Raw genomic sequence first — 25,341 nt, 5'->3', positions numbered from 1 at the left:
CGACTTCCATTATCTGACGCACTCTATCATTACGGACCCGATCTCTCCTAGAAATTCCTGCTGACCTTCTCCAGAAATCCATCTCCGTTGCTCTTAGCATATCCTGTGTCCGTTTCTTCAGCTGCCAAACTTCACATCCGTATGTTAATATACTTTTGACTACAGCGTTGTATATTGTTGTCAATTTTTAATACTAACCACAAAATAAAGTGCAATATGAGAAAGCTAAAATTGTATGAAAAATATAGGAGGGTTCAAATTTACATTTTTTTTATGGGTTCAAATTAAGTAAGTTCAATAACTTTTATCAATTCCAAATGGCATCATCACTTGAGAATTAAAGAAGGGGGCTTCAGAACTCGGATATCTTAACAGATTTCTAGAATTATCTCTTTTTAATTTAAAATCCTTTACATTTTTTTTATTATTTTTTCATTTATTTTTCCCTTTATTTTATTTATTTATTTTCTTAGTATTGTTTATTTACTTTCTTTATGTTTTCAGTTTTTTTTTACTCTTCTTTTTGGGACAGTCAATGCAACTGGAAAATTTCATTTTGATTATATAGGGCAGTTCTTGGGGCTTCAGAACTCGGATATCTTAACAGATTTCTAAGAACTATCTCTTTTTAATTTAAAACCCTTTACATTTTTATATAATTTTTTTATTTATTTTTTCCTTTATTTTATTTATTTATTTTCTCAGTATTGTTTATTTACTTTTTTTATGTTTTCAACTTTTTTTTATTCTCCTTTTTTTTTGGACAGTCAATGCAACTAGAAAATTTCATTTCGATTATATAGGGCAGTTCTAAACAAGCGGGAAAGCTCTAATACGTTGGTATTAGAGAAGCGCTCAGCATTGAGGGTCTGCCTGAAGTGAAGAAATATTCAACTTTTAAACCAATATATATTTACTTTATTTCAGAATTTTTATTAAAAACTAAATTACAGAAACTAAATTAAAGCTTTCTTAAATAGAATTTTTTTTTTCTTAAAATTTGAAAATTCAAATCTATAAGTTTTCGCGCTTTTTTCGAAGAATGCCGTGGTTGGAGCTTCCTATAGTCATACTACTCGACATCAGCTGATAGCAAACAAAGGTTACCAAGGAAACCGTAAACGCGTAACAACTACCTACCGTCGCCAGAGCCAAAGACAAATAAGTCAAAGACACATAACCTAGATGTAAGCGAATTCTACTAAGGTCTCCGAATAAAGTTATCACCGGTGGAAAAGTTTTCGGAAATCAGAACGCGCATCTTGAACTTTCGAAAGTAATTATAGAATAACTATAAACCGCATAGCGAAGAGAGTTTTAGGACTGTTATTTATTTCTCACGCTAATTTGCATTTAATCGTATTCACAGAGCTATTATGAGGTAATCAAAAAATAAATTTTCCTAAATGACGTTCCGTGCATCGATGAGTTGGTGCGCCATTTGACCGCTTGAGCGCCCTACTATACTAGAGCTCTAGTGGCAAATCGAAATCAAAAAGCGCCGCCTATCGGCTGAGCGCTTAATAGATGGGACTCTAAATAGATGAAACGCGGCATACCGGAGGAGCGGCGGCGGGGGTGAGCGGTTTGGGCCAATGAGCGCTGAGCATGCGCGGAGGGACGATCAGTCGACCTCAAGTTTGCGGAAGGAGCCGGCCATATCGTTCACCTCGAACTCCATCTTCTTATTCCTAACGTTGATCTTCATCTTGTCCAGCGCCAGTAGTTCCTCCGCTTCTCCAACAGTTGCTTCTTCAATCGCGCTGAAACAACCCGAAATGTAATCATGAGCACCAGTCAATGGCTAATAAACGATAGTCGCTATTAAACGAACGACAGTCACACTGTTGTGATGGAGGGTATGGATTCGATCGACAAATGAAAACGTGAATCGATCGACATGAATCGATCGACACCGATTCGATCGACAAATTATTAACAGACCGGTGTCGATTAGATCGACATGAATCGATCGAAAAATTAAAACGTGATTCGATCGGCATGAATCAATCGACACCGATTCGATCGACAGTTAATTTAAAAACACCCGTATCGATTCGATCGACATGAATGGATCGAAAAATGAAAACGTGAATCGATCGACGTGAATCGATCGACACCGATTCGATCGACAACCGTGAATCAATCGACAAACCCGTGAATCGATCGACAAACCCGTGAATCGATCGACAAACCCGTAAGTCGATCGACAAACCCGTGAATCGATCGACAAACCCGTGAGTAGATCGACAAACCCGTGAATCGATCGACAAATCCGTAAGTCGATCGACAAACCCGTGAATCGATCGAATTTTGTCGATCGAATCGGTGTCGATCGATTCACGTTTTAATTTTTCGATCCATTCATGTCGATCGAATCGACACCGGTCTTTTAATAATTAGTCGATCGATTCATGTCGATCGATTCACGTTTTCATTTTTCGATCGATTCATGTCGATCGAATCGACACCGTTTTTTTAACAATATGTCGATCGAATCCGTGTCGATCGATTCATGTCGATCGATTCACGTAATCATTTTTCGATCGATTCATGTCGATCGAATCCATACCCTCCGTTGTGATAGCGAAGAGAGCCTGGAAATTGAGTTTTTCGAAAATGGGCTCAGTGGCGTCTATACAAAGTAGCATAGATTGCAGAAAGTAGCATAATTACGTAGTAAAAATATTCCAATTCAACTGAGTGTTGTGCATGTTGCCTAGCTCCTATTTGAAGGGGCCCCGTTTACTGAAACCGATCGCAATAAAATTGAAGTAAGTTGAAATTTTTCACTGCATTGCATATTGCCTATCTTTCTGATTCATGGAGCTCATTTTGTTGATTGTTTCAAATCGGCATGAACGATCGACTGAATGATATAAAAATATTGCTATTTAATCGTAAAAAATTATATATGTAGTTGTATTGAAATCAAATTGCAATTTAATTTCAATATTTTTGTTGCACTATGCTACTTGGGTAGGTGGAAAAATGTATTGAGAGAAGCCTCTGTTCTTTGTCAAATTGGCTTTATAATCATCCGGAAGATTATTATAAATTGTTCGGATGATTAAAAATGGACGAATTTTATTTTCAAATAAATAAAAATGATATTTTTCATTTTCATGTGTGGTAAGTGTTGGACGAGATAGCAGTATGTGCTATCCTCTGAATGCTTCCGAATTGCATTCGTCTATTAGTGGACCACACCAATGCACTGGTTACTCAACGTGAAACTCGGATGAAAGCAAGGTGGAAGAAACCAAGGGCGTCACTATACCGCGGTGTGTGACGTCATGAACCAACATTTTCAAAGCGTGATATCTTAGTTAATATTAAACATAGAAGCTGATGTTTGTGCAGATCTTATTATTTTCAGCTGATCTACAAAAAGCAAGCATCAAAATACGATTATGTGCCCAGCGCAACTGATCCATTCACAATTTTTTTAATGTAGGTAAAATAATCACAGAACATCCCAAGTAGCACAGTGCAATGAAAATAATGAAATTAAATTGCAATTTGATTTCAATAAAATTGTAATTTTTTTACCATGACATTCCAATATTTGTACATCGTTTAGTTGATTTATGACGATTTTAAGCAATAAAAAAAATGGGCTACATGTGTGTCAGACAGATAGGTAATATCGACGGTGAAACTACCAAACCACGTATCTCGGTTTGCGACGTCGCAGACTTCCTGTCATACTTTAAATGAAAAACTACTTAAAGTCCAGTCTTGAAAATTTCTGTGATTTGTCCTCTTCGTGCGGAGAAAATTCTGTGAAAATTTCAAGGAATGATATTGATTTGGTCCACTTCAAAAAAATAAAATGTGAGCGTAGATTTTTAAACACCGCAAATGAGATACGTGGTTTGATAGTTTCACCGTCGATATGCAATGCAATGAATAATTGCAACTTATTTCAATTTTATTGCAGTAAGTTTACAAAACGGGGCCCCTTCAAATAAGAGCTAGGCAACATACACAACACTCAATGGAATTGCAATATTTCTACAATACAATGGACCACTAGACAAGGTACGAATTTCAGCATTCTGATACATGTTTCTTGACCAAAATTTCACGTAAAACACGATGCGCACAACGAAAAATTACCGAAATCAACTCCTTACGAAGATATTTAATGATTCTTGATGCGTGAATTCAAACCACCCGCTCACGAAAACTCAATGCTCTACGTGATTCACATCGCGCGCTAAACGTTATCATGACAGTCTCTGCTATATTAAAATCTGGCAACCTCAATTTTGACGCTTTGGCTCAGCTATAGCAAATTGCTTATAGTTTGAACAACAAATGGTGGGAAATGAACATTGCTCGATTGAGAAGATTGCTGAAACCGTTGTAGTGCACGGTTTGACTCACGTAGAGCTTTGAGTTTCTTGTGAGCGGGCAGTTCAAATTCCTCGTAACCAATGTGAAGTAAAAACGTTAATATCTTCGTTAGGAGTTCGTTTCAGTAATATTCGTTGCGTTAATCGTGTTCTACGTGAAATTCTGGTTAAGAAACATGTATCAGATGCTTAAATTCGCACCTTGTCTAGTGGTCCATTCCTACTTATTGCAATCTGTGCTACTTCGGATGTGTTACATGAAGTTAAATCTTCTCTACGTATATGACGTGCCGCGACGGCGACTTATCCACCCTCCTCGCTCTGAATGCATCAAATCTATCCATCAATTTTTAGGCTCTAAATGTACTTACAGATCAAATCTGCAGTGGGAATTTCTCCACCGTACTCCCGGGGAAGGATCTTCGGGTCAATTACTCGCTTCATATCGTCTACGTTTGAGTGGAACTGGAAAACAAAATACACAGTCAATTAAAAACAAAACTATTTTCACGTCGAAAGACATACTTCACTTGGTTATAGAAAGTTTTGACGTTCGTTCTCATTTACCATGTTTCAATATCTCGCCGTCCTTCAGACGGAAGAGCTCAGCGTCATTGCAATATTTCAAGGCCGACTTAAACAATACAATTTTATAACAAGAATATGACATGACGGTGCGATTGCTGTCCAACGGTACATTTTCCTGGTTTTTTCATATGAACTTTTGGTGGAGAAATTAGTGAAAATTTCAATCAGAAAAGCGGCAAAGTTCCCTAATAATAATGCAATCCAGGAGCGGAAATATTGCAACATTGAACGTGGTTATGTTCGCGTTCCCTCGTTCGAGAGATGGTTTGTGACGAAACAGGGCAAATTGTGCCTTATGATGGAAACTGAATTTTTCCGGTGCATTTAAAAAAAAAAGAAAAGAAAAAAAGACGGTTTACTTTAAATTGCTCAATTTATTGATCTTTCGGTGATTTTGGCGTCAAATGTTACGGAGTAGGCCACTCCAATTTGTGCCATACTACCGTGCTTAAGAAGAACGCCGTATGAACATTCGAGAATTGCCAAATTTCTTTCGATAAAATGTTTATTTTTGAAGAAAATTATGAATATTTTTCCTTGAAATTTTCAGGAACTTTAGATCAAAGTTCGAACTAAATTCTCCATAAAATTGGTAGAAAAATATTCATAAGTTCACCAGGGAATTCGTGTGTTTTATCAAAAGAACTTTGAGAACAACTGAAGGTTCATGCGGCGTTTTTCCTTAGCTCGGCAGCATAGTAAACCACAGTGTGGTAGTGCGGTATTTCAATCTCATTTTCCCACCTTAAAGGCACAATTTTCCTTACTGTTTTTACTCGTCTTATATAGTCTATAACTCTCCGTTTTAGAGATATTTAAATGTCTTCCCATGTAACCAATTAGCATATGCATAGTATCTAAACAGCTAATCGCTCTTTAATCCTCTAATCCAATCGTACGAAAATTAGCATCAAGGATTACTTGCACTATTTCAACTCGTTAGACGGAGCATTCAAACATAATGTTTTACTATTCCGCCCGGATGTTTTGAGACTTAGACGAATGAAGTCCAAAATTTCCAGAACTTTTTCAACTGCCGCGAAGTAGAGAATCCGTTTATTAATTAGGATGTTTGAATTTTGTGAGGTCATTAACATTAGTTTCCTCGTCCAATGGAAAAGGGAACAGGACCCTCATCAAGGCTTGAGTTTTGATGAAACTTTGGAATATGTTTGAAGTATTTGTATCTGCTCTTAAAATACCAACGTCATATCGACGACGTAAGTCCGCAATCACATATCTCGTTTTTGGTGTCTGAAAATCTCCGCCTATGGTCTCTCTTTAAAGGAGAGCAAATTGACATCATTCCTCGAAGTTTATGCAGAATTTTCTTCGCACAGAGAAGACAAATCACGGCAGTTCTAAAGAATTGCGCGTTGAGTGGTTTTCCGTTTAAAAAATAAAGTATGACAGGAAGTCTGCGACGTCGCAAACCGAGTTATGTGATTGCCGACTTACACCGTCGATATATTGTACATCCCTTAAAGCTACTAGTAATGATCGTTAGAGGAAAAATTTTATTCAACTTACCGTGACCCGGTTCTTTAGTTTTTCGTTCATGAGACTTACGACAAAATCGAATACTTTGTTTGCAAAATTTGGTACATTGAAGAAATGAGTAGCCTTATGCCTCATGGGCGTGGAATTCTGAAAAAAAAGAAAGATACACCTCTACAGAGACCTAAAATCAACAAACTAAAACTGATCAAATATTTTAATTGTGTTCATTTCCCTGGCCTCCAAGAGAATTTGTATCGTAGATGGTAACTGAACAGAATGATACATACATTTGAAACGATAGGCTCGTAAAGAATTAGTAATAATAATTATTAATAAATTATTTTTATTTTGCAGCCAATTTCTCAAAATGCATGCTCTACAACGGCGAATTAAGCGCCTCTATAGTATTCCATTGCCGGGAGAGACGTTTAAGTATTTTCATTGACTTAAATGAAAAATTGTTTGGTGCTAGTGTAGAAAAATTGAAATCATAATGAATAATCATAAATTCACAGCAATATAACAAGTATTGTTGGTGCTTGTGTAAGGATTTTGAAACATATTTTGCTTACGAAACATTAATTAATGTAAATATATCATAACTCCAGAAATATTAACTGGAAATTTTCGGCAATCTCAGTTGACGTTTTTCTGATAAACGGAAGTAGAGACGTGTGGGAAAGATGGAATGTGCTCGTGGTGAGCTGCATAAGAAATAATGTGAAAGTGAGCGTAATACCCTATTCGGAAATTCTGCAAGCGCCAATCACTGTATGCGGCACTCATGTGGGCATGGCAAAAGAGCTTTGTGGACAGGGCTCATTATCTCTATAAAATTAATTATTTTCTAATTAAATAATTAATTTATTCTAATTAATTATGTTTTTTTTATAAAAAAAAAGAAAAAAAGACCATGTGCGTTCCCGTTGCGCCACACAGTGGACCGAGTCATTGGGAGTGGTCGGAAAAAATTAGGAAACCCATATAGCTTAGAACTCCGTTAAATCAAAACTTTGAGATTTTAAAAATGGTACAATTGCTCTTCTCGTGAAATTTTCTCCAAAAGCACTCTTTAAAGTTTAAAATGTGACGAAAGGAACATCAAAATTTGAAATTTTAGCCAAATATTTCATGTCAGACCTCTTCTGTTGGCTCGTCCCACTGAGCAACATCGCCGCTGACGTCACTAGCGCTTTATAACTCCCATTTATTCTTACGGCCCGAAAACTAGCGAGCACACCCCTTCTTCCCCACCTGTCACTAGTTCCATTTAGCAGAAGTACGTCCAAGTTAAGTGCGCGTTTGAGGAGATATGGAAAATCATCCTAAAAGTAATACTTATCGTAAAATGTTTGTATTGAAATGTAGGTACCTGTATACACCGGATAATGCTTCTAAGATCATTGAGGCTCCATAAGGTAACGTGAGACATTGATAAACCTGAGTCGTCATTAACATATGTATACCCTGTTGGAGAAAAACAGTTGTGAAATATACTTCAAAGAGTGGAACATGGAAGCAATCTTTATAAAAAAGAAGTTTAATTCAAATTTAAATAAGACCTTATACTACGATACTCAATTTGAAAGTCTTAAAGCAAAGTCTACAATATGTACAAAAGCGCAAACACTGAGCCGGAAAGAATTCGCAAAGTTGCGAGAAGTGTTGCAGGAGTGTCGTTTGGCCTAGCCTCATGTTTGAAGGAGCTTTTTTGCAGCTTGTGTTGGCGAGCCAAGATATCGCATCCCTAAGTTTGGATAATGATATGTCTGCGGTGTTTCTTTCAACAACAAGGAATGAACTAGATGGAGCTACCCTACCAGCCATGGGGAGCCACTGCCCCTAAAATTTATACGATGATAAAGCATCTATTGGACGTAAATGGAGTCTATTTTATGATGGAATATTTTCAATATATTCATGTATTTGAGTATTATTGTGTATTATTCCATGTATTTCAATATATCCTATCAGAATAATGGATTGATTGGAATTTAAAGATGGGGTTTGAGGCTAGTTTAGTCCAAATGCGCGCCCAAGTTAATCTATATTCGATTATTTGTATGTATTTAGAAAGAAGGAGAAGCAGTGTTGTGAGCAGAGGCGGATCCAGCGATTTGGCAACACCGGATTTCCTCCATTTATACCGATGTTAAATAATCGATTCTTGTCGGAGCACCTGGTCCCTTCAAGAATCGATACATTTCCATGGGTTTAAATGGAGGGAATCCAGTGTTGCCAACTCCCTGGATCCGTCAATGGTCGTGACGCGTGAGCTTCCACAAATTGCTACTGCGCAGAACTCGTGAACATTCTGTTTGGTTAATGGCATTCCCCATATGGTTGCAAAATAAACGCATGCCTTCGAAGAACATCATTGTGCTCATGAATCGTCTCACTGTCGTTCTTTGTCATCGATTCAAGTCCTCTTCAGCCATTTTGACGTTTGTTTTTGCCTAATAATAACCAATTCAGATGGCAAAGCTGTACCGAATCCGTGGCGACTCTTTTACAAGTCGACAACACTAGGCTTTGACCTTTTAAACGCAGGTAAAACAGTTGATTTTATCAAAGTAAACTACCTCACCTAGAATCGATTGTTTGTAGTGGTTTTAAATGGGGGGGGGGGGGGGAGCAGTCTTGCGAACTTGCAAGGAGCAGGAACACCTAAATGTTTAGTTTTTTCTGGGCTAGGACTCTCTTTCCTACATTGAGATAAATACGAAACCAAAATCTTGTTTATCATAACGTGGAATTTACCACTACTATGAATTCTTGAAATCAGTTCCGAAGTAAAAGAAAAATTGACGGATTCTTTGAGCATTATTGAGTGGTCCAAATTCTCAAACTCTCCAATTTCTCTAAACTCATTTTTCAATCAGTAGGACCCACTCTGGTGAGAACGGTAAGTTATTTTTCGCAAATAACTAATTTTCAGTTAAGAACAGATCAGTTATACTGCCATGCAAAGGAAGAGCGCTTTATGAACATTCGAGAGTTGTCAAATTTCCTTCGATAAACTGTTTATTTTTTAGGGAAGTTATGACTCTTTTCCTTGAAATTTTCAGGAACTTTAGGTGAAATTGAAAAAAAAAATATCTGAAAAATTGGGAGGATATATTCATAATTTCACCAGGAAAATTTGCTTTAATGAAGGAAATTTGGCAACGCCCGAAGGTTCATACGGCGTTCTTCCTTAACACGGCAGTATATGTCATTCTACAACGTCAAATGACGATAAGAACCACGTACCTCTGACTTGGTTTTCTGGATCGTCCATGAGTAATTCTACAACCATGCTGTGTACTCGTGCCATGTCCGCTGAAGTATATTTGTGAGGGTCAAACTTTCCGATGCATGCCAAAAGAACGCACCTTCCATATTCGTCTCGTTCTGGAAGAGGAATCAGGTACCTGCGCACACAAATATCCATAGGTCATTGCAATACGTTTAAAAAACGTTGCTCACTAAGAAAAAAATATGGCAAGTTTTACCATACTCTGATACAGTGATACGGGTATGGCGATTCACACCAGAATCTTTGGTAGCATTTACCATCTTATGGTAAGTATCGCCAGAGTTCTGGTGAATACTATTGTATTTCTGGTCATTTTCACTAAATTATATCACTGTGTAAAAAATCAAGTAGACATATAGTAGATGTTACTATACTTTTTTTTCAGTCTGAGAATACGTAATAATCGACGGACTTGGGAGTTGATTTCAGAGGACACCTGTAGCACCATCGTGTTTCCCGCGAATTTTTACGAGCAGAAAAACGCTTAAAACCGCAAATCTTTGTATCATGCAAGAACTCCATTATCACGCACAAAGTTGCATTAAACCGAAGTCAAGATCATAAGCCTGAGGCACAAGTGTGCATGATCAAGGTTGCCAGAATGTGCGAAAAAAACCTAAACATTCTGCAGTGCGTTTAATGTAGAAATCTGCCGTCCGAAGTAAAAACGCCGTATCTTCAGTGGCGTGGCGTGCTTTGCGATATATCGATTGATTCGCCATTTAAACCTATGGAAAAAGATCGATTATCAGGGCGTTCGCAGCGAACACCTTAGTAATCGATTCTTTACTATAGCTTCAAATGGCGATATATCGATAATCGATCCTTCACGCCACGCCACTGCCTATCTTCACTCAACACTTTTCCAATTTTTTTCTGACAAAATACTGATCTACAAAGAACCCAATGAATATCCATCCTTCATTTTTTTAATACAACTCCGCCACATCATTAGGAACTAAAGATGAAAAAATGAAGTCTTGTGGCAATGAAATTTTCTTGTAATAGAGCAGTAGGTACGAGCTGGAAAAAAGGAAAACAATTCGAGTGGAGTTGAAGCGTTTTTGCTGTGAACGGCAGAAATCTGCTGTGCTAGGCAAGATCGCCGTAAATCCATCAGGATTTTCCCTCGTTTTTTGGAAATTAACACTTTACGACGTAAAAACTGTTTTACCCATGCACCTCAAATTTTCAAGTTAAGTTCTTGATGGTATTTGCGAGAGAATTCTGTGAAACGTTGTCTCAGGTTACACAAGTTTTTCAGCTATGATACGTTGTTTCCAAAAATTGTAAAATGACGTTTACGGCGTTTTTGCGTTGCACGCACTGGAAAAAAAGTCGCTTTGGTGTAAAGTCCAGACTCTTAAAAACATCGACAAGAAAAAATACTCTTGATTCAATCGGATTTTTGCTTAAATCGAGAACCAAGTCTCTTAGTTTAAGCGGATTTCCTTTTGATTCAAGCAAAAAACCGATTGAATCAAGAGTACTTTTTCTTGTCATTGTTATCAAGATTTTGGACTCTCACTGGAAAAAAAACCACATTGGATCTAAAGTTCAGACTCTTGAAAACATTGACAAGAAAAAATACTCTTGATTCAATCGGATTTTTGCTTGAATCAAAACGAAATCTGCTTATAAGTTAAGATGTTGGTTCTTGATTTAAGCTAGATTCTGATTGAATCAAGAGTACTTTTTCTTGTCGATGTTTTTAAGAGTCTGGACTCTAGATCCAATGTGTATTTTTCCAGTGTAGATCCAAGCTACTTTTTTTCCAGTGCGGCAGAAATGTGTTGAATTTTCCGCGTAATCTGGCAACAATGGGTTCGATTCCCGCGACAACTTGCGAAATCCGAAGGCTCGACGCTCTGATCTCGAAGCTTTAAGCTCACGTGGTGAGCGCAAGGTGCATGTGCATGTGCATGTGCAGTTGGGAGCGTGCGCTGATGCAGAAAGCGAGGGTACTGACCCGCTATCGAGAATGGCGGACAGAGTGGGGTCAAGGACGTCGAATCGGCTGAACCAGTGCGGGTAGATCTGTCGGATCGTCAGGTACCGCTCCAGCATCTCTTGGGCCAGCGGCATGCAGAACTTCTTCGTCCTCAAGAATCGCAGCAGGAATGGGGCGTCTGGAAAGGAAAATTTCAATTTTGATGTAAACATATGGTTAGATTAAGGTGATGAACAAGGTGGTATGAAACGTAAGAAAGAAATGAAAGATTGGAAATTTCAGTGAAATATTTCATGAAATTTCACGAGACTGTGAGATATTTCATATTTTTCAGCGGCTAGAGTATGCAACTCGCACTCAAACACCCAAAAATAGATGAAAATCACAATTTTTACATTGGGCGAAACATAAAGAGGAACCGGTATTTTTCAATATCTTTCATAAATTTCTAAAATTTCATGAGATATTTTACCTAAAATTTCAAGATTTTATTTTTCAAGAAATTTTACCACCCTGGTTGTGAAATATGGTGCTAGGTCCACACTTGTCTGCGGAGAAAGCAAGGCTAGAAAGTACAGAAAGTCAAATCGTCACTTTCCGGCAAAAGTATCGCAAGCACCATGCAACGTCTCAAAATTTCCGCCGCTATTTTATTTTTTAACCGAGAAATTTTTTATTGAATCCGTCTGAAAATTTGACTGAATATTATCGGCTGCACAGAGAAAATCGACTGAAATTTTCAGACAGCTTCGTTGAACAAATTCTCTGTAAAAAAATGAAATGGCGGCGGATATTTTTAAACGTCGCTGAACAAACTATTTGGCTTCAAAGTAGGTCAAATTGCATGTTCACAAAAATGAAGAAGAACCTTCGCAAGTTCGCGATCAGACATTTTAACGCAAGAGTAGAAAAGTTGGATACGGCGAAACGCATGATACAACTATTTCAACTTCAAAGTAGGCCATATTGCATGTTCACGAAATTGAAGGAGAACTCGACCTCCGGTTCACACTCAGAGAGTTTAACGCGAGGATAGAAAAGTTGGATAAGGCGAAACGCATGATACAACTATTTCAACTTCAAAGTAGGCCATTTTGCATGTTCACGAAATTGAAGGAGAACTCGACCTCCCGTTCACACTCAGAGAGTTTAACGCGAGGATAGAAAAGTTGGACAAGGCGAAACGCATGATACAACTATTTCAACTTCAAAGTATTCCATTTTGCATGTTCACGAAATTGAAGGAGAACTCGACCTCCCGTTCACACTCAGAGAGTTTAACGCGAGGATAGAAAAGTTAGATTGGGCGAAACGCATGGTACAACTATGGAACACTAGACAAGGTACGAATTTAAGTAATCTGATACATGTTTCTTAACCAGAAGTTTACGTAGAATACATTTCTTACAACGAAAATTACTGAAACCAACTCCTAACGAAGATATTAACGTTTTATTTCGCATTGGTTACGAGGAAAATGAACTGCCCGCTCACAAGAAACTCAAAGCTCTACGTGAGTCAAATCGCGCACTACAGCGGTTTCAGCAAGCTTCTCAACCCAGCAATGTTCATTTCCCGCCACGTATTTTTCAAACTATAAGCAATTTGCTATAGCTGAGCCAAAGCGTTAAGATCGAGGTTGCCAGATTTTTATATCGCAGAGACTGTCATGATAACGTTTAGCGCGCGATGTGAATCACGTAGAGCATTGAGTTTCCATGAGCGGGTGGTTTGAATTCACGCATCAAGAATCATTAAATATCTTCGTATGGAGTTAATTTCGGTAATTTTTGTTGTGCGCATCGTGTTCTACGTGAAATTTTAGTTACAAAACATGTATCAGAATGCTGAAATTCGTACCTTGTCTAGTGGTCCATTCCGACTTGAAAATAGGTAAAATGGGTCTGTTGCAAACTTTTGCTGGAGCAAAAATAAGAGTTGCTCCTTATTAAAAAAGTCTCAAAAATCACGATGAGCACATCGGCAAACTCTGAAATGCACTCCTAGCTTAACAATCTGCGTAAGAATTTCCGTTTTTTTAAGCTTTCCCGCTTCAAAATGGACACTACGGCACAGGTGAACATCTCGTTAGAGGAGTCGTTCCATCCAATTCCTGCTGTCAAGGATACCTCGCAATTTTCAACACAGCCGTCGCCAATCCGCCAAAAGACATGTGACGGGACGATGATTTCAACCACCTGATAACAATCGGCGTGTTTACATTCACATTTTTCTCGCTTTTATAGATATCCGTCTTGATTGCGACCTCGTGCTCTCCTCAACTAGTGCGCGGAAGCGTCGGCCACGTTGAGCAGGGATTGAATGGAATGACTCCTCTAACAAAATTTTCACTTGTGCCGTGGTATCGTTTTTGAAGCGGGAAGCTCGAAAAAACGCAAGTTTCTGATGTAAATTGTGAAGTAAGGAGTGCATTTCAGACTTTGCCGATGCGCTGATTGTGATTTTTGAGACTCTTCCTATGAGCAACAACTGTTACGAGGGGCGTTCAATAAGTAAGTATCCCCCCCCCCTCTAAAATCCATAAAAATGGACCAATTTTAAAAAACTTGGGCTCAAAATCTTCCTTAGGATATTTTGAGTTCAACAAAACAAACCGCAACAAAATCGGACTATGTGCGGCCGAACGCGAGCCGTTTGAACGCGCCGAGGTGCTCGACGCTCCCGCCGAATCTGCGAGGATTTGAAGTCCGCTACAGGAGAAGAGCTTCTCTGCCAAAGCCTCAGTCGTTCATCACTGACGAAAAATCAAAGAAATTTTTGTAGAATAAGGGGCTTCCCTCTCTTCTCCACATAACCAGCTCGAACCAAGCAAGTCTGATACTGAGACTAAGACTAAGAGAACAGCTTTTGGATGCCTCGTGCGTGGAAGTCTTTCAGCTGACCGCGGATGAAAGAGTGGACGGCTTGTTTGACCTCTTCCACTGATTCAAAATTAACTCCTCCGAGTTCAGATTTCAGATACGATGATAAATGGCAAACCAGACCACCATTTATTCCCGTTCCTGAAATCTGAACTTGGAGGAGTTAATTTTGAATCAGTGGAAGAGGTCAAACAAGCCGTCCACTCTTTCATCCGCGGTCAGCTGAAAGACTTCCACGCACGAGGCATCCAAAAGCTGTTCTCTTAGTCTTAGTCTCAGTATCAGACTTGCTTGGATCGAGCTGGTTATGTGGAGAAGTGAGGGAAACCCCTTATTCTACAAAAATTTCTTTGATTTTTCGTCAGTGATGAACGACTGAGGCTTTGGCAGAGAAGCTCTTCTCCTGTAGCGGACTTCAAATCCTCGCAGATTCGGCGGGAGCGTCGAGCACCTCGGCGCGTTCAAACGGCTCGCGTTCGGCCGCACATAGTCCGATTTTGTTGCGGTTTGTTTTGTTGAACTCAAAATATCCTAAGGAAGATTTTGAGCCCAAGTTTTTTAAAATTGGTCCATTTTTATGGATTTTAGAGGGGGGGGGATACTTACTTATTGAACGCCCCTCGTAGTTGGATTGCATTTTGCAAAAAGGAATCACTAGCATTGCAATGTTGCTAAGATTGTGCAACTTCTTTTGTCTTGGAGGAAAAACCCGATTATCCATCAATAGTTTCTATTTTACTCGCTAAAAACTGTCAATTTTAGACATAAATTACCATCTAAATTTCATAGTTTTTCACGATTTCCGCAATTTTATTACAAAAGATGAAGTTGCACAATCTTAGCATCATTGCAATGATAGTGGTTCCTTTTTGCAAAATGCAATCCAGTTTTGCTCTAGCAAAAGTTTGCGACAGGCCCATTGCATGTTCACAAAAATGAAGGAGAACTTAACCTCTATTCCGCACTGAGAGACTTAAACGCGAGAGTAGAAAAGTTGGATAGGGCGAAACGCATGATACAACTATTTCGACGTGATTATAGGTAAAATTGTATATCTATTTAATGAAGGAGAATATTAGTGCCCTACCAGTGCGGCAGTACTCGATGTCTGGGTGTTTGGAGATCCAGTCTCGCATCTGTCTGAGGGCGTGCGTCCGGATTGCGTCATCCTCCCTGAGTTCCGTCTTGGCCACGAGCCGCAGCTCCTCCCGCAGCAGGCAGGCCGCTTTGTCCTCCTGCGAGATCTCGTTCTCTCCCAACTCGATCTTCTCCACACCCATGATCCTCCCGCCTGCACACAACAAACAATTCACTTCAATTATTGACCACCATCTCAAAAATCACTAATATCTTCAAAATCCAGGAGTGAAATTAGGATACCTTTATAGGAAGAGTATAGGTTAAAATTTTTAAAACAGCAGCCCGCGACAGTGGTGATATTAAAAACATAGGAGAAAAAACGAGAAACAAGGTTGAAAATTACACGTAAAAATCCGATACGTTTCGGCCCAAAACTGAGCCACTTTCAATCGGAAGAATAAAAATAAAATATAAAAACTCCAAATAGAAACCTGCAGACTACATGATGGCCGAGAAAATTTTCAGGTGCAGGTGCATCCATAAGAGGTGTGCGTGGTCCTCTCAGTAAACTTTTTGTTTTCAAGGAAAGTTACGAATATTTTTTCTTGAAATTTTCAGACATTTTAGATCAAATTACGAACACAATTAGCTGAAAAATTAGGAGAAAAATATTCATAGGTCTGGCAGGAAATGCGTGGCTTATGAAAGGAAATTTGGCAACGCCTGAAGGTTCATATGACGTTTCTTCTTAGCATGGCAGTGAAGCACCCTAGCATCCCCGACCAGACAATGGTTCAGGGAAGGGAGGAGAGGAACGCAGAAATGAGTTGATAAAAGCTCACAGAAACCGTTCAAACTTTGTTATCTTTATTCTGGTTTGTTGCATCCACCCGACTTGTTCCAACCCCCCCCCCCCCCCCCCCCCCCCCCTATAAAGGGACTCTACTCAACTCGGGAACAATAAAAACTGAATCGAACTCCCGCCGATGATAGGAATTTGCAATTTAATTACTGATTCCCTCGTAAAATTTCAAGGGACACATGATGGTGCCAGCGGTTTTCTTGGTAATCGACTCCAAAGCTCAAAAAAGTTCTCGAAGTTGAAGACGTTGTGGCGGTGATATCCCAAGCTATCCTAAGAGCCCACCTCTATGTCAAACCAAATTCTCCATGCAAAGATAGGGAGCAAATAAATTGACAGGGTTGCCACTTACTTTGGGAACTCCAATACTGAAAACACGGCAACCCTATCAAAGTACACTATGTTGTAACATAATGCACAATTTCTCTAAGACTTGATCGGCACTATGAGCACTTCTTTTGATGCAAATTGAAATTTTTTCAAAAACCGATTATAAATGACTTGAAATTGCCTTTGTGTAAAAAATAAAAGTATGTAATTTATCATCGGTTTTTGAAAAAATTTCAATTTGCACCAAAAAAAATGCCTATTAATGAAATTACTCTCTATCTTTGCATGGAGAGTTTGACTTGATGTAGAGGTGAACCCTCGGGGTAGCGTAGGCTGTCCCCTCCATTACGGCCTCAAATTTGAGAGCTTGTTTCAAGCTTTGGAGTTGATATCAGAGAAAACCAGCCGCACCATTGTGTTTCTCGCGGAAGTTTTTCAGAGAAAACAGTATTTAAATCGCAAAACCCTCACACTTTCAAGCACTCCAGCCGGGCGCAAATTTTTGGCGAATGGAAAGTGTCGTGGCGCAAGTTATTCAGTTCTCCAAAAGAATCTCTAGCGCCTGAGACCCCTTAAAAATGATTTTTTCGGCGAGGTCATTAGTTCTTACACAGTTAGGCAACTATGTCATTGCATCATTAACGTATTCGGCGTCTGTCGAACTGCGGGTCCGCACAGTAGGCCTCAAAAACTCGAAAATCACAATTAAACGATTAACTTCATATTGAGTTCCATTAAGCAAATAACTGAATGTTCCTCAACGCGAGTGGGACGCTACCACGGTCCGTGTTGCCAAATTAGCAACGTAAACGCTCTTTGTTTACACAGGCTGTACTGCCATGGTAAGGAAGAACACAGTATGTACATTTGAGAGTTGCCAAATTTCCCCAGATGAAAAATGCATTTTAGAGGAAAGTTTTGCATAGTATTCCTTAAAATTTTGAGATGTGTTAGATTAAAGTGTGTACAAAATTTTCTGAAAAATTTAAAGAAAAATATCCAACAGTTTCCTTGAAAATTCGTATTTTATCGGAGGAAATTTTGCAACACCTAATAGCTTATACGGCGTTCTTCCTTAGCACAGCAGTAGACACAAAGCAATAAAATTCCTCCGTATTATTTGACGTATTGCCGCTAACAGAATCCATTCAATTAGTTTTTACAAGAAGTAATTTCGCGAATCATCTCTCGAGACGTTTTCATGCGTCTTTGGGTGCGAGCGATAATTGCTTATCTGGAAGAAGAACAGTAAATTCGGCGTGTCTAATCACTGTTTTCGCTGACTCATAGTTTAGCAGCGCGTCCTTTAATTAATGGAACATTCTAACTTCTAAGTAATGCAAATATGCAGTTTGATTAGTTTTCTGCAGTTCTGCACGCGTAGAGGGGACGGGGCCGTTTTGTGAACCGGCAAAAAAGTGCATGCTTCCGAAGAACCGAGGCACTTACTGGCGAGTGAATCGGTAAGTAACTTCTATGTTATGTGTGCTTCAACGGAGCAGTAGATGGGGAGTCGGGGTTACCCTCAACCGTAACTTTATGGCGCGTGACTGTAATATAAGTGCAATAACTTCTTCCAGGGTTGTCAGGCTGCGGTCTCTCGGCTGTTATTTCCAGAGAGATGGGATGTGTATTTGGAGGTGCAGAGCTTTACCGATGCTTTCCAGCCTGCCCGGAGGCATGTTTATTTCGTCATGACAAGTTCCGTAGTTTGAGGGTCTATTTACGTTAAGTCGTTTTGTTAGAGGCATCTATCGATCTGTGGCGTGGCGAGCTTTGCGATTTATCGATTGATCTGCCATTTAAACCTATGAAAAAGGATCGATAAACAGGGTGTTCGCAACGAACACCTTAATAATCGATTCTTTACCACAACTTCAAATGGGCAAAAATCGATAATCGATCATTCATGCCTGCCACTGCAATCGGTAGAATTCAAGGACGAGGCATTGAAATGAAGTCCTAGGGGACAGAACACTGGACTGGGTAAGAGCTTGCCTGTATTTCGCAAAAAGGAACCAAGTCCCGATTCTTGCTTATCCATAGATTCGCCTATCTGGACGGGAAAAGTTTTGACATTTATGTTGTTTTCAAAATGAGCCGGGAGTTGTAGTTCCGTATTGAAAAATGTAGTCCAATTGAAGAATTATACTGCCGTGCTAAGGAAAAACGCCTATGAGCCTTCAGGCGTTGTCAAATTTCCTTCGATAAGACACGAATTTCCTGGCAAACTTATGAATATTTTTCTCCCAATTTTTCCGATGCTTTTGTTTGCAATTTCACCCAAATCTTTTGAAAATTTCAAAGAAATTTCAAAAATGTTGGAGAGGACCGACAAAACTTTATAAGTAAGAAGTTCGTGTCTCAAGTTACACAAAAAGCGGAATTCTCGACTTCCACTCACAAAAAAATCTAGGTGAACGCGCGTCAAATCAACACTCTTCAACACGTTTACATCATTTGACAGGTAACTATCATTAAATTTTAGAAATATTTCTCCCTTCTTTAATTAAAGTGGGGTTTCAATAGCTTTAAAAGTTCAGTATTAAAGTAAAATAGATCAAAATACCAAATATATCTAAATAAAATTGATAATCTTTAATTTAAAAATATACCTTTATATCTTCAATTTAAAATTCTACTCGTCAATGGGTTCCAATGCGAGGACCCTGTCTATTATTATGGTAACCTAAAACTAGGCAACAATGGAGGAACACACGGAAATAGACTAGGGAGCGCGATTGCAGACACCTCAAATCTGAGCCTCGCGACTGATGCCATATCGTCCCAATCCAAAGTTCCCACTCAGGAATCGCTAGATTTTTCGGTGATTTTCTTTTAAATTTTGCAACGCCGCTCGCGGAGGCTGAGCGCAGACGGAGCGTGGCTAGAGCCAGGGCAACGGATGAAGGATCGATGATGCTGATTCGTGGTTGAAAGCAGTAGCGTGGCGTGCTTTACAATATATCGATTGTTCTGCCATTTAAACCTGTGGTAAAGAATCGATTATTAAGGTGTTCGCTGCGAACACCCTGATTATCGATCATTTTCCATAAGTTTAAATGCCATAACAATCGATACATCGCAAAGCAGGCCACGCCACTGGTTAAAAGCGTATTCCTAAAGTAAAATTTTGAGGTACTCTTAAAATCCTAACAAAACAGCCGCCTTAGAAAACTCTTGAGGCTAATTTTATTTAAAGTTCCGAACTTCTTGGAGAAATTCTGTCCCGGTTTGTCTCATCAATCACCAAGACCGATGGACACCGCTGTTTCCAGATTCGACCAATCAGATCCGTTGGTTTTCGATAGGTCGAACCTTCTTTAAAAACAACTTCGTTGCGATTCGTTAGTCGCCAAAGCGGAAGTTCCGAACACAAATAAAATGACAGTGGAGGTTCGGGCGCAAAAGTAGTGCCAAACCTTCAGATAAAGTTTGCTTTCGGTACTCTTAAAATGAGTTTTGATCAGAGTCGAACCGGTTTTCAGCAAATTAGAACCCAAAATTGAGCTCTGATCCACCAATTCTGTTTCTCCAACGTGTAAGGTGAAAAGTTTGAATGACATTCATTATTTACGCGAGAATAGGAGCATTGGTTTTTCGATAAATTCCTGTGTGGCATGAAGCAAATTCCCTTAAATTTTCAAAAAAATCCGTACAACTGTCCTCCTAAAAATAAAGAGTAGTTCGATGAAACTTGGCAATGGCAACTGTTATTTGGTCCCTGTATACTCGAGGCATTCAATGTGTCTATGATAGATAACTTAATTTTGAAGAAGCACGATAAAGATGTGTCCCCAGATTGGTTCAGTCCGACTTTAATGAAATTTATCAAAAATAAGGAGCATTGCGATATCTGTTGCCATGCTCAGGAAAACCCACGTATCTGCATAGAATTTTCATCAAACTTAACGCGGTTCTGGTCAGAGTGCCTGTATACGGGAGAGCATATTGTCATCTCAATCCTTTTCCTACAGAAAAAGTATGCCGCTCTCTGATTGGTCAGTTATCATGGAGCCCCAGAGTTGGCCCAATGTAAACAAACCCCAGCCCCTCCGCTCCTAGTTTGGCCCGACGTAAACAAAGAAGATGCTGGAAAAGTTTCACAAAGTCCCAGACGTGATTTTGGGTGTGATAGAAAATTTTTTATATCCAACTTCTGAATTGAGTTCGGATCGAACTTTGATGAATATTTGTGCAGAAAATTAAGCTTTGAGTGTGATTATCATTCGTTTCTTAGCCGATAATACGTGTTCCTCTGGGTCGGGTTTATTTACATTGGACCAACTTTGGAGCTCCATCACTAGAAAAAAAAGTCCCTTGAATCTCGAGTCCAGACTCTTAAAAACACCGACAAGAAAAAATACTCTTGATTCAATCGGACTTTTTGCTCGAATCAAAAAGAAATCCACTTAGATTAAGAGGCTCGGCTCTTCGATTCAAGGAAAAATCGGATTGAATCAAGAGTATTCTTTCTCGTCAATGTTATTAAGAGTCAGATCCAAGCGACTTTTTTTCCTGCGAGCCTTAAACTGATGAGCCAATCAGAGAGCGGCACAGAGATGGCAATACTCTCCCGTATACAGGTACTCTAGTATATGTCCGTTCGGGTGTACGAGCGGCAACGTGGCCAGAGACTCGAACGCTGGAGTAGGAAAGTAAAAGCGGTTGCGTCACTGCTTTCTCTCTGCTCGGCGGGTCTTCCAGCGGTGCGCCGGTGGCCGCAGTCCAGTGACTGAACGCAGACTGGAAGTGTTGTAATTCGTAATTCAGGGTCTACGCGCTGTTGGGCCCCCCACTCGGGGCCCGGGGTCCCCCGTGGGGGGACCCAGTTGCCACGCCGAGAGCTCGAAATGTTGGTCACTGGTCCGGGGCCCGACTTCCGCACATTATCGATGACCTTTGACCCGGCGACAGCCGGATGGTGCTCATTCATTATTCGCCACAAGCTTTGTCTATAAATTTCAACAATCAGCTCACAGCGGGCTGATTGCTGAAATTGATAGATAAAGCTATGGACAAAGATGACAAAAGGGATATGGAGAGATCCTATCGGTAGAAGCAGGTGGTCGCAATGGACAGAGGATGTAGGTAATAGACTAGCTAACGGCAGCCCACAAGAGACCCTATAGTTTGTCCATCATCTTCTTCCTTAGTCTAAAGGAACCTCCCATTTCAACCAATAACATCGCTCCTTACTCTCTGTGTCTTCTTTGTCCATCGCTTGGTCTAAAAATGTCAACAATCAGCCCGCAATTTTCAAGTTCTGTTCATAATCGTCTCTTAAACATCTTCTTTCCTTAAGGAGACACACGATTTACACGGGAAAAAATGGATTGCTGATTTAAAACTTAATTATTAAAATATGTGTCCGACATTTTTCAAATATACATTTTACAATATTGAAGAGCTAGTTTATCACAAGGGTGGTTAAATTAGCAGTTTTTTATGGTAAAATCTACATTGATACATGTCGAACACTTTTATTGACTACAAAATTGTTAAATCAGCAACTTCATTTTTCTTTTCATGCGAATTTGGATGTCGTCAGGATTTGAACCATCTAGCTCAGTGATTTACTCGGTGAATGGTCATCACCAGCTCACCAAATTTTGGCATTTATTCAAAATTTTATTTCCGCTCTCATTCTTCGGGTTTCCACTTCTTTTTAAACTCTTTCTCTTTTCAGTCTTTATCCTCTTTTCTTGCACCAACATCATAATTATTGTCATAATCTCCTGTTTTATCACCCCCTTGATCCCTTATTCCATATTTTGGATCATCGTGTTCATCAGCACAATTCATATTTTTCTCTCCTTCGTTATTGCCATAATCATCGTCGTCGCATGTAACTATCTTAATCAAGAACTCATTTCAATTGTTGCTGTTATCTTCCTCACAATTTAAGTAGGTAATAAGAGTCAGGCGGTGCATTGCATTGCAGTGTTGCCAAGTTTTGTGCGACATTCACTCACTGTATTCATTCACTCAAAAACAGTTACACGTCATCTTTCGAAAGCTTCCCCCAATAAGATCCCTCCACATCATTTTTCTCTTCTTTGTCTATAGCTTTGTCTACCAATCTCAATAATCAGTCCGCAGGACACAAAGCAATTTAATGATAAAAAGAATGTAGATGATTAAAAAGTAGATTAATAAAGTGATAAACTAGTAATTTTCTTAAATTTAGATTATCAAGATTTATATTTTTAATATCTTATTTAATTATATTTATATTTTATTAAACTTTTAAGTTAAGTTAAACTAATAATTTTCAAAATTATAATTATATTTGGTGGTTTAAATTTTAATAAAGTAGTTTAAACTCATAATTAAATTTACAACTTAACCCTTTTATGGGGCACTTCATTTATTAAGATTATTAGTTAGTCAATTCTAAAATTGCATTTTAGTGTTATTATTTAACTATTAATAAGATATGAAATACTTCCGGGGAGCTTTACCCCGCGAGCTATAAATCAGTCTACTACTATCAGTCAGTACTATAAATCAGTCGCGATCGAGCATCGAAAATGGTCCGTACTGACCGAAACGCGTCTGCGAAAAAATAATTAAAAAACGTGCAAGTGAGTAAACAATTTAACTTTTAACTTTTTAAGATATGAAAGTTCGTTCGTCGAAAGTTCTCGGTCATTGTGGCAGCAAAGCGTGTTCCGCTTGCACCGTTTTGTCAGCAGGAGGATGAGTGCGACCAGGAGGCAGCTACCAACCCGATTACACAACTGATTATCCTCACATCCTTCCAGCTCGCTCGAGTCTCTTCGCTTCAACTCATATTCGACAGGTCCCCTCCGTCAAGCCACAGAGCTTTTTTGCAGCCTTTGTCCCACTCTAACTGGACCGCGTTCGGCAGAGAGGAACCAAGCCACGTCAGAGATTGCCAGATTTTATCGAGCAGTTTGATTTTTAACATGAAAACCAGTGCTGCCATTTTATTTTATCAAAAGATTCCGAAATAATTCCGATTTCCGGAACCATATTCCGATTTTCCGAAGTTCCGAGAAAAATGCCGATTTTATAAGATATTCCGGGGAAAAATTCCGGAATACGTCCGGATTTAGTTCCGCAATCGTGAAATTTGACCAAAAAGTTCTTAAATTTGATCAAATAAACGGTCAATCTGGGAAAAACTGCGAACTCCGAAAATAGTTGAAAACTCTGGGGATTTAGAACATTCCGGGAAAAGTTCCGATTACTTGAAAAGTTCCGAATTTCGGAATTAATTCCGGGAAATTGCACCACTGATGAAAACGGTTGTGCGGATTAGAGTTCCTTTCTACTGAGAGTTAAGACAACTCCCCCTCATGGAGTCACAAACGGGAATACAGATTACACAAATTGAAAGTTTTTCGTAATCTATGATTGGCCCATTCTCCAATTCCTTTATCCGTTCCTTCTCTCATTCAGTTTGTTCCTTGCCGAACCCGTAATTCCCTGGTCCAGTCCAGTTTGTAATCTTTGCAATCGGTGAAAATGTAATCTCTATTCCCGCTTGTGACACTGTGAAGGCCTAAAATACGGGAACCAATTAGAAATGGATTCTAATTGTCTTAACTCTCAATATAAAGGGACTCCAGTGCGGATTTTTGTGCAAATGTCAATGAATTTTCTGCATGGTATGATGCAAATTCCTTGAAATTTTCAAAGGAATCCACACAACAAATTAAATTCAATTCTCTCGTAAAAAATTAAACTGTCCAGTTAAATTTGGTGATAGGTGATGTGGCTTAGTTCCTTTCTGCGCGGTCCAACTTAATGTCTCCGAGTTCCGAGTACCACGCATCGCGATTTTTTTTTACAAACGTCGAGTGAGAAGAAAGTGGACGAAGTGGGTCACTTTCCCGTACGCGGAATCATGTTTTGACGGTCGAATTTTATTTAGTAGAAAAACAAAAAATACGACCAGCTGGAGACTTTACCACGTGGTTGAGAATCGCTCACTGGTCAGTGGGGTTTTGAGGAATTTATTTTTTTTGAAAACCCGGGAGCTTTAAAATAAAGGAAAAATCACCGAGACTGGAGATTCTCGATGAGCGGAGATTCTTTACAGTAATTACAACCAAGGTTACAAGAGTGGCCGAGTCTTTCACGAACTCCAAGTGATATGAAAACCATTGAGAAGTTTTTGGGTGTAAAAGTACGCTCATTAAAATTTCAAAAGTAAAAGTTGAGGAAACTGCACTTTTTTGAGTCAAGTAAATTTGGAAAAATCAGCTTTCATTAATGCTAATTGAGTTATTTTAGTTTGTCATGAACATATCGATAGTGAAACTGCAGAAATGCATTTCTCGGTTTGCAACGTTGCGACTTCCTGTCATACTTAATTATCCACATGGAAAACTACTGAACGTAATGTTTTGAAAATGTCAGTAATTTTTCCTCTTCTTATAAAAAATATTCTGCGAAAACTTCGAGCGATGATGTAGGTGCGGTCGCCTTTCAAAAATTAAATAGGAGTTTAGATTTCA

At 39.1% G+C, this 25,341-nt stretch overlaps 1 protein-coding gene across 1 annotated transcript in view; it reads right to left on the bottom strand.

The window, feature by feature from the left end:
- Nucleotides 1-25,341, bottom strand: part of LOC109039082 (clavesin-1) — a 63,860-nt gene that overhangs the window by 3,926 nt on the left and 34,593 nt on the right. Inside the window, 8 exon segments of the mRNA XM_072304211.1 lie at nucleotides 1,560-1,737; nucleotides 1,740-1,763; nucleotides 4,733-4,826; nucleotides 6,480-6,596; nucleotides 7,822-7,916; nucleotides 9,702-9,862; nucleotides 11,717-11,876; nucleotides 15,668-15,871. Of these exon segments, the coding sequence (XP_072160312.1) occupies nucleotides 1,625-1,737; nucleotides 1,740-1,763; nucleotides 4,733-4,826; nucleotides 6,480-6,596; nucleotides 7,822-7,916; nucleotides 9,702-9,862; nucleotides 11,717-11,876; nucleotides 15,668-15,860 (957 nt within the window). The 5' untranslated portion in view covers nucleotides 15,861-15,871 and the 3' untranslated portion in view covers nucleotides 1,560-1,624.

Source organism: Bemisia tabaci, chromosome 9, assembly GCF_918797505.1.
Source record: "Bemisia tabaci chromosome 9, PGI_BMITA_v3".
Lineage (NCBI taxonomy): Eukaryota > Metazoa > Arthropoda > Insecta > Hemiptera > Aleyrodidae > Bemisia > Bemisia tabaci.
Note: the sequence above shows the minus strand (reverse complement) of the source record. Positions and strands in the feature narration are given on the sequence as shown.